Raw genomic sequence first — 9786 nt, 5'->3', positions numbered from 1 at the left:
TCCTGATGTCTTCGTTGGTTATTCTGTCTCGCAGAGTTATTCCTAACATGGACCGCTCCATTCTTCTCTGCGTGACTCTTAGTTTGGTAGCTGCTGCTTTTGTTAAGGTAAGTGTTTCTGCTCCGTACGTCAAGACTGGGAGGACGCACTGATCAAATACCTTTCTCTTTAGGCATGTGGGCAGCTCACTTTTAAAAGTTTCTCTCAGTTTTCCAAATGCTGCCCACCCAAGGCCGATTCTTCTCTTCAGTTCATGAGTCTGGTTATCCCTGCCAATCATAATTTCATGTCCCAGGTATTTATATCTATCTACGAGTTCTATTTCTTTTCCACCAATACTGATGTTCTGGTTGGGTACCAAATTGGTCATGATTTTTGTTTTCGAGATATTTATATTTAAACCTACACTTTCTGTAGCCACAACGAGTTCCTGTACCATCTCTCTTGCCATACCTAGATCTTCAGCTATTATAAGTATATCATCGGCGAAACGTAAGTTGTTTAGATATTCTCCATCTATTTTTATTCCCTTTGTCATCCAATCCAAATTCTTAAAAGCATGTTCTAGCACCGTATTAAAAAGTTTAGGTGACATTGGGTCTCCTTGTCTAACCCCCCGTTCTATTTTTATGCGATTACTGTTAGTATGTAATCTGACAGTGGTTGTTGCCTGCAGGTATATTTTGTATAATAATTTAGTATATCTATATAGATATACTAAATATACCTAATCAAAAAGAATTTTTTTTTCCATTCTCTTTCTTTGTTAACGCTTTTATGATTTCGTCTATGATTAAATTGAAGACTCTTGAATTTGTATGGTAATATTTTTGGCATTACCTTCTGATCTCTGGTTTGTGATTTTAGGCGGAAAATAAATTTTAGCTCGAAGTAAAAGCATAAAACTAGCTGAAAACTAACTAATCACGATAAACGAGACTTAATTATTTCAATACAAAATTTAATAAGAAATTGAAAACTTTGTTAAACTAAAATAAACAAATTTAAAACACACAATAAATATTAATTAACTGTAATAAGAAGTTTTTAATAATTTGTCCGCAAACACATTTCTTTCTGCAATGGTAAACTGATAGGCTGGTGCTTCTCCTTCTATTACCCAAAGAGTTCCATTGGGCGCATGTTTCAAAACTCCAATAGTTTCTTTGGCAACGTGGTCAGGTCTGAAAATTGATTACAAGTTTAAAAAATTTGAAACATCATTTAGTTTTAATGTTTGTTATAGTGAAAATGCTTATATGAACAAAAAATAGTCTTTAAATGATTTTGTTCTCGTGACCATCATAATTTCTGTTCTGGGGAGGTATTGTTTCTATTTTGCTTGCCCTTATATATATATATATATATATATATATATATATATAACGGTTACGAAAAAAGCTTTTAGTGTAAAAACTTAATGTTCGTATCCAGAATAACACTTCAAAAAAATAAGAGTTAGTAATCTAAAACTAAAAGTAAAAAAAATACCAACAGACAAGGATATTTGTACTTTCCCTTCCTATATGCTCGTAACATATATTTAAAGATATCGTTCACATGCAGGGAAGTCTTAAGATCTTGGTTAAGATCAGAGAAATCAAGATGTTGCAGATGTGTATTGGTTAAGTAGAATCCAATAATGGTCGCAGATGTGTATTTTACTACATGAAGTTGTCCAACGTATTCAACAGAGAGTGCGCGACTTCCAAAGCAACGAATCCTAGATGGAAATGCGACAAAATCTACTTTGTTTTGCAAATGTCCACACTTTTACTCTATAGGCATTTAAATAGAAAGCGATACTACTTTTTATGCAAATGCTTTTTTCGGTATTATATTTATATTATTCTCGTTGTAAGCAGTTTTTGTATTCTTAAAGAAATAAAGCGTTTTTTACCTTTTATTTACCGCATTACCTAATTTCTTTATCATTGTAAAAGAGCAAAACTCAACAAAATGTTAGGCAATATCGAGTACGTTTTATTACTTGCAGGACCGCGCTAATCAGTAATATTTGTTGAGGTGGCCACTAACTTCAAACTCCGATATACTTGCCGATCATTGCAGCGCGAATTAACATTGAGCGGCAGCCTCCACAGTATGAACAATCAATGCGAAGAAATTGACTCGATCGGCGTTTAACGTGTTAAAATGCAATCAATTTTTGTTCAATAATTATTTGGCAGAATATGTTTATAATTTTTAATATTAACTGTTATAACCAAAGCTGTGTGCTCAAGGAAAGCACAATATGCTTATACAGTATAGGTAAAAGTTTATGGTAGGTATGGTAGAATTTAACAGGATATCTAACACAGATATAAAATCATATTTTTAACGAATAGACAAAGAAAAAAATCATATTTCCCCTTGGTCTCCCCTCCACATTCTTTATACACGCTCATTACGGAACCCCAGACGATTATTTCCGATCCAACTTATAAGTAAGAAACGGCAGCAGGTTTGCCTTATTACATATTTGAATTAAAACATTAAATTGATTTAAAAAATTGGCGATCAGTGGTGCGGTTATATTGCCATTCACAACTAGATGATGTTATTAAAAATGAAACATTAATTGACACAAATACTGGTACAAAATTTCTTAAATCCATGAAAAATTTACAGATTCGCATTTTTATGTGACGAAATTGTAACCCAATTTTGAATAAAACAAGATAATTTTGGCAACATCGCCATTCGTCCCTTCTCTTGAATGGAAAATTGGATACTAGCCAGGCCTACAGCTATGCTATGTATTTTTTTGGAGGTAACTTTGTAAGTGTGAAGATAAGAATTAAATATGCAGACTGTTAATTCAACAGAAGAACGGGTACAAATAATAAAATGGTACTTTGGGGGAAATTCAGCACAAGAAACTATCAATTTATTTATTATGACTTTTGAAAATAGGCCAATATTTGTAGAAAAAACTGTATTAGCCATTTTTCATCAATTTGAAAAGTTTGGCTGTACTAATGGCAGATGTAAAAAATGTCATCAGATCGTCATCAGATCAACCTCGCCTATAGAAAATTTCTCAAGAACGAGAAATTAGAGAAATTCTCTAAAGTTTGTGCATTGGCTGAAGCGTCGCTGTGTTCAAGTAAACAAATTGCCGATGAAGTTCATTTGAATGCAAAAACAGTGAGGAATATTTTGAAAAGAAACAACTACCATTGTTATAAAGTGCAGACAACTCAAGAAATATTTCCTGATGATAAATTTAAACTTGATTCAAAATTGATCAAACATATTACACTATTTCTGTAATATGTTTGATCGTTTGTTCTTCGTTCGATTCGTCTCTAATTGCAGTCACTTGCTCGTTTAACTCATCCTCGTATCAAGTTCTTTTAGCATACGTAGGTAGTATAATTGTGTTTTTCTTTTCTGTACTATTTTGAGTTTGACTTGACAGTCTTGACAGATGTAAAGCTGTTCCGGAATCTTTCATTTACTAAAATGTAGTCTATTTGATTTCTAATAATTCTCCTGGGTCTGCCGTGAGGGGATGTATTTCAATTGGAATGCCCATATTGCAGCATTTTCTCCTCCACACTGAGAGCGCTTCATTCAGATATATTTTAAAGAGTGTAGTTGCTATATAGCAGCTTTGTTTGAGACCCTTACTGATAGGAATCCGTTACTATCCGTTACTATCCGTTACCGTTACTGTTCCTATTAGTAACGGAATAATAATAACGTAAAAAAGCAACTATGTCTTTGTTAATTTGGTTTATTCTCTTAATTATTACTAGAAATTTTCGCATTCATATTGAAATTAGCTTATGTTTATATTTTGTTCACTCCTGATTATTTGCATTAACTGCTAAACGTGCAATACTTTAATGCCTTTAATTTTCCTATTCCCCTTGACATAGTTCCATTTACCACTTCATATAGGGTGACAAAATAGATACTTCAGTAGACAAGCGAAAATCTGCTATTTTCAGTAAATTCTCACTTTTCCAAAAAAAGGTTATAATATACTGTTTTCTAGTTTTTGCAGACCTACAAATGCCAATTAAAATGACAACTAATTACACAGCTTATATACATACACATAAATATTACTTCAGTACATGTCCAGCATTCTTTATTGTAACGTCCATCATTTCTATATGTGAGTAGTAATAACTAGATATTATGACTCCCTAAATTAAAGCATAGCTTTGACAACAATCAGGAGCTATAGAGCTCGGGATTTTGCGAAATTAACTAGCTTGATTGCTTCCTGGAGAGCATTGAGGCAGATTAGAGTGAAACCGTGCATATTCGTTCATATTTGTGATAGTAATTCCAGAATTAATGTATAAAGCCCAATATGTCCCTTTAGCATTTTTGACCAAACTACAGTTTCATATTAATATTTTTTAATATTTTTAGTAATTTAGATAAAATATTAAAAACAACTATCATTAAACTTACACTTGCAGCAATTAAATTTTCCAACTTATTTACAAGTTTAGATTTACGTTTTTTTATCTATTGACTTATGGACTACGAAAATGTTGGCTTATTGTTCTTATTTTCAATGCGTAAATAAAACTTAAATTGCCCATTGTAATCAAAGAAAAACTTATTTATAGAATGTGATGTGTACCTAAAGAGAATTTTTTATTATATTAATAATTACCGATTTTGTTGTATTCAACCTACATGTGTTGTGGTTTTAGGTTTTTCTCTTGTTTTTCTTAAACTATATAAGATAAATGTAGTAAAGGATAACAACAATCAGCTTCACGAACAAAAATTAATATATCGAAAAGGATAGCTAAAATTTCACCTATGTTAAAAAATTGCGTTACAATCATAAGGCATTTTAAATAGCGGATAGAGAAAGGCACCACTGATGGCCCTTTAAGAACTTTTTTTAATATTTTTCTATGGAGAAACATGTAGGATTAGAATAGAATCTTAGCGCTTAATGTCATTTTACTTTCGAATCAACTCTACAAGGAGATCAACTCATCATAAAGATTAAATTCATAATAAAAATATTATAACGTTTTATATTTTGAACTACAAAAATCGCTGCTCTTGGCCATATATTTCTACATTTGGCCATACAGTTTTCCCACTTTTGGCCACCCAAAAACTAGTTAAAAATAAAGATACAAGTTGATATGTATGTGCTTAAATATTTATTGAACTTCAAAAATAGATAAAACATAATAAATTTCTGGTAACACAATTGGATAAAAAGCATTGAAGAATTTGTAAATAGTGTTTATGATTTCATATTTGTTTATAAATGTCTAGTTGTCTGGAAAAATAGTCTTGCATTTTATTCCCTGTTCCTGGACAATGGGCTCTGGTACTTTTCCCAAAATGTCGTTTTTATCTATACTGCAAACGTCATTTTCTATAGGACAAAACACAGTTTTCTCTTCATTAACACTTTTAAAACGTATCTGATACTCTTCTTGTTAAAGGGTATCTATAATTTTAATATATTTATATATTGTCGTCGATCTATTACCCAGTTTCTTAAATCTGGCAAGCACAAAGTCTCCCAATTTGAGATCATCGGTATCAAACAGTTCAATATTATCTTGTTCTGGTGACATAAAGTTGTAACATTCTCATTTCACCATGTATAGAATAAAACAACGAAAAATATTTTTATCGTTTTGCGTCTCTGAGATTGATAAGACAAGCATTTTCGGTTGCAAAAGTTTAAAATGAGTTTATCGACGTTTCAAGCTTCACTTCTGAAGTCGTTCTCAAAATACAAACATTAATAAATTAAACATTTTTTTGTTTTTCGTTACTTGGTAAAAAATTCTTCTAATGATTTAATTTTATTTGACTCACTTATATTAACAATTCAGATATATCATACATATAAAGTCGAGGACTTTAAAATAATATTGCCAATATTGCTAAGTTGCGTTCCTGGGACGACTTTATTGTAAGATAGTTCATTCGATTACATGAAATCAACTCTAACTCGAGAATATCCATCAGAAAAATCAGTATGTAAGTCGTCTTTAAAAAGACAATCAGATGCCATGATAACAGTAAAATTCTCCTGTTAGTAATTTCATAGTAAATCATGAGGAAAAAAATTATTATTTAGTTGTGCTATAACTTATTTTATTTCGAAGGATTCTATGTTAGGGATTATTTCTGAGTTGACATTCGTTATCTTTCTCTTAAGATCTTCCTTTGCAGTGTTATCTGGGTTCTTGTTTGAGGAATATAAATCACAGTAAAATGTTTAAGTAGCTTTTAGGATTTCGTTCTTTTCTCTTATTTCTTTCATCTTTATCCTTCAATGAAATTATCATAGGCTTTCCTAAGTTTGATCTTAAGCATTTCAGGCCTCGGTTCTTTTCTATTATTTTTTCTACCTTGTGTTTATAATAGATCCTTAAATCTTCCTTAACTTCCTTCTCTATTTGTTTATTCAATTCTTTGAAACCAATGGTGTTTCGCTTTCCTTCGCTTAGAAATGTGCATCTCTTTTCCATCAACCGTTTTGTTCCGTCACTTATTCTGTCTTCATTATTTTTTGTTTTCTTTGCAACAGTCCTGTTTTCAAGAGCTTTCGTTGCATTTCTTTAGTATGCACAGTCCTACAATATCCCACTTAATCTTGGATAGTTTTTCTTCTAATTCGTGGACCTTTTCATCTTTAGCCATAGGTTGGATATTGTATGTGGCTAGTATTAACTCTTTTTGTTTCTTGGTATCTATTTTGGCGCGTTTTGTTGAGCTTGTGCCTCATCCATAATCCGTGAGGCTGACCGGTTTTCCGGTGTGGGATACTGAGCTGCTAGCTCTACCCACCTGGAGTATCGTCTCATTTTGTTTCAAGTTCAACATGTTGTGTTTTGAGGGGTATTATTGAGGGTCATTAAAAAACCACGCTTGCCAGCCGGGTTGGTGAGTGTTCGCAGTATTACAGCCGGTTAAATCAGTATTTGATTTTCGCCTGCGACTTTGTGGTACCGCATCTGTCAGGAATTGTATTCCTCAGCCATGGGCCACAAATGACACACCTGCTGACCTATGTCACGTCTTCCGTTGATCCGCGGGTGTTTATTTGGCGAAAACTTATTCATACCTATCCTGCATATCTACAGGAACGTTCCCTATCAGCCATTGGTACGCGCCGTGTCCGAGTTGAGGACTTCCCCGCTAAGTCTGTCTTGCACAAAGTACTGAAGGACAACTCCTTTACACAGGCTGAGACCGGCACGGAGGTTTTCTTTATATAGGTCTATAATAATTTAAAATATTTTCAGATACCTGAATTTGTCACAGTCCGGAACAGGGTCATTTTTTTGCTTATTTCCCTGTACTGGATTTAAAGACTAAACGTCAAATAACTTTTAAAATTTTTCACGACCCCATTGATCAAATATATTTAGTATAACGTAAAAAGCCACAAATTAATAGTAACTGAATGTTTTTTTATGTCTCCACCTTAAAAACTAATGCTTTATTTCTTTTTCAGGTAAGTTCCTGTTAACTAAATCCCTTTTATTAAAGAGTAAGCAATACTTTTTTTAAATCATTATTAGCTTAGTGAATAGAAAATAAATATTATTCAGCTTAAAAATAAAATAAAAAAAGTTAGAATGCGAAGAACAATCCACACATAATTTGGAGAAATTATTAGAGACTCGTCCTTAAATCCTTAATTATATAAAAAAATACAAATTAATACCCTACAAATCAATAATACACCCAATCCTTATGTATAGTTCAGAAACCTGGACTCTAAAAAAATGTAATAAAAACAAGGATAAAAGAGAGACAGTTAAGATTTATTTTTACGTATAGTGCCTCTGTATATTCGCTTATACGTATTTCATCCTAAGAGGACTCAGCAGAGCGCCTGTTACACAAAGTCTGAACTATGAAAACAAATCTTTTCATTTCTGTTGATAGAGTTACTATAGTTCATCCCAAACCTTTCTTTCAGTGCGTCATAGTTGATCGAATTCTCTCTAACACATTAAGCTAGAAGTGACAGAAAAAAACGTGAGTCTGTGATTATTATACATAGAACTTAGAAAATTATTTATCGTAAAGCTAATTCTACTTACGGATGTATAATTGGTTGGAGTTTAGAATACGCTAAATAGATATCCAATCAATGATGCGCAGAAATATAATTTGACGCAGATTGTCCCGATCGTGACAGTACTTTCACAATGTCAACTGATAAAATAATAATTGTCATTCCAGGTTAGTATTATCAGACATTTTACAGCGAAAATTTAATTTTGTCTTTATTGTCATAAAAATGTTTTAAATATGCCGAGATATATCGAGAAAGAATAAAGACTAATATTAAATTATTTTCAAATAGAAAAGAGAAATTACGATCCTGCAACTGTCAGATTTATCTAAAATGTCATGCAATAATTCTCGACATTCTTAAAATCCTATATGACGTCAAAATTAGTGACGCACTGAAAGAAGGGTTTGGGACAGACTGTATTAACAAGTCCTCGTAGACACTTTGTCTCAGGACGAGCAACCTCCAGTGGAGTCTTACGTTGCCATATTATCAATTCCAATTGTAACTTAAACATCATAGCATATAAGATCAAATATTGTAATTTAAATTCAAATTCAAAACATTTCACGGCTTTTTACCCAAGTGAGTCAAAATATGTACAGTTAGATACACTAATGATGAAATATTAATTCCGAAAACGTTCTGTGATGTAGCCCGATAGGGTGTTTTAGTTATATACCTTTTATAAACGATTTTTAAATAAATTTTAAATATTTTCAGTCGAGAAGAAGCAACAATAACATGGCTTCAGTATGGACGCTATAGCGACATCTGATAAATCGCGAAAGTAGAAATCCGAACAAAATAGGCGATGTTAAAAGGTATAGAGATATGGAGCGAATAAACAGAGGCACTATACGTGACATTAAATCTTAACTGTCTTTCTTTTATTTCGGTATACTCTTTATGAGGACTAGAAACCAATTCGCCATGATAAGGAGATATGTTGTGGAATACAAATTTTAGATTCTCCATATTTTTCTTTACATATTTTAGCATCGTCTGTTTTGCCTTGAAGTTCTTAGAAGGCACAGATTAAAGCAAAAATCTGAATTTTGGTTTCGTTAATAGAAATCTTCGGATTTTTACTTTCTCAATGAAAATAAGAATGTTTCGAAAGGTAAATCTATGGTGCGGTGATGACAATAAAGTGTGGATTAGACCATATAACTTCGAATTTTATAGAATATACCAGAAACCAGATATCGTAAAATATCTTATAACGTTATAAATGTCACATCTCTATTAATTTATATTTAAATAATTATTTTCTTTAATTTCTTTAATTATTTATTAATTTCTTAACCTCCAGCTTCGTTTTTACTATTTTTTTCTTCAAAAGTAGTTGGCGCCCTTTGTCTTTCTTTTCTCTCTCTTTCTGTCCCGTAGAATAAATATTCGCCCCCCCTCTTTCTGTCCGGTAAACTAAATATTCTATTCGCTGTGGACAGAAAAGCTACTTCCATCATATAGTAACATCCTATGACATATGTGCTAACTTCATGCAGTCCCTTCCTACTTTCTGTCAATCACTTTTAATGGTGGGATTATTTTTTGTTTATAATTGAAATTTATAAAAGAAGGTAAGAATTATAATAAGCTTCATTTAATGGTCTGCAACATTCTCTTGTGGTGAGTACTTTCATTGTAATCTTTATTCTATAATTCTGACAGCATTTTCAATATTCGCAACCTGACTTCTTTCGAAAGCACGTTTTTTGATCATATGCATGTAGGGATCT

At 32.1% G+C, this 9786-nt stretch overlaps 1 protein-coding gene across 1 annotated transcript in view; it reads right to left on the bottom strand.

Annotated features, from left to right (window-relative positions):
• Window positions 1–718: 718 nt before the first annotated feature.
• Window positions 719–9786, bottom strand: part of LOC140446974 (15-hydroxyprostaglandin dehydrogenase [NAD(+)]-like) — a 29241-nt gene continuing 20173 nt past the window's right edge. The window contains exon 5 of the mRNA XM_072539570.1: window positions 719–1184. Coding sequence (XP_072395671.1) covers window positions 1028–1184 — 157 coding nt within the window. The 3' untranslated portion in view covers window positions 719–1027. The remainder of the gene's footprint in view (window positions 1185–9786) is intronic.

Source organism: Diabrotica undecimpunctata, chromosome 7 (assembly GCF_040954645.1).
Source record: "Diabrotica undecimpunctata isolate CICGRU chromosome 7, icDiaUnde3, whole genome shotgun sequence".
Lineage (NCBI taxonomy): Eukaryota > Metazoa > Arthropoda > Insecta > Coleoptera > Chrysomelidae > Diabrotica > Diabrotica undecimpunctata.
The sequence above is the reverse complement of the archived record's forward strand: the minus strand, read 5'-3'. Positions and strand labels throughout refer to the sequence as shown.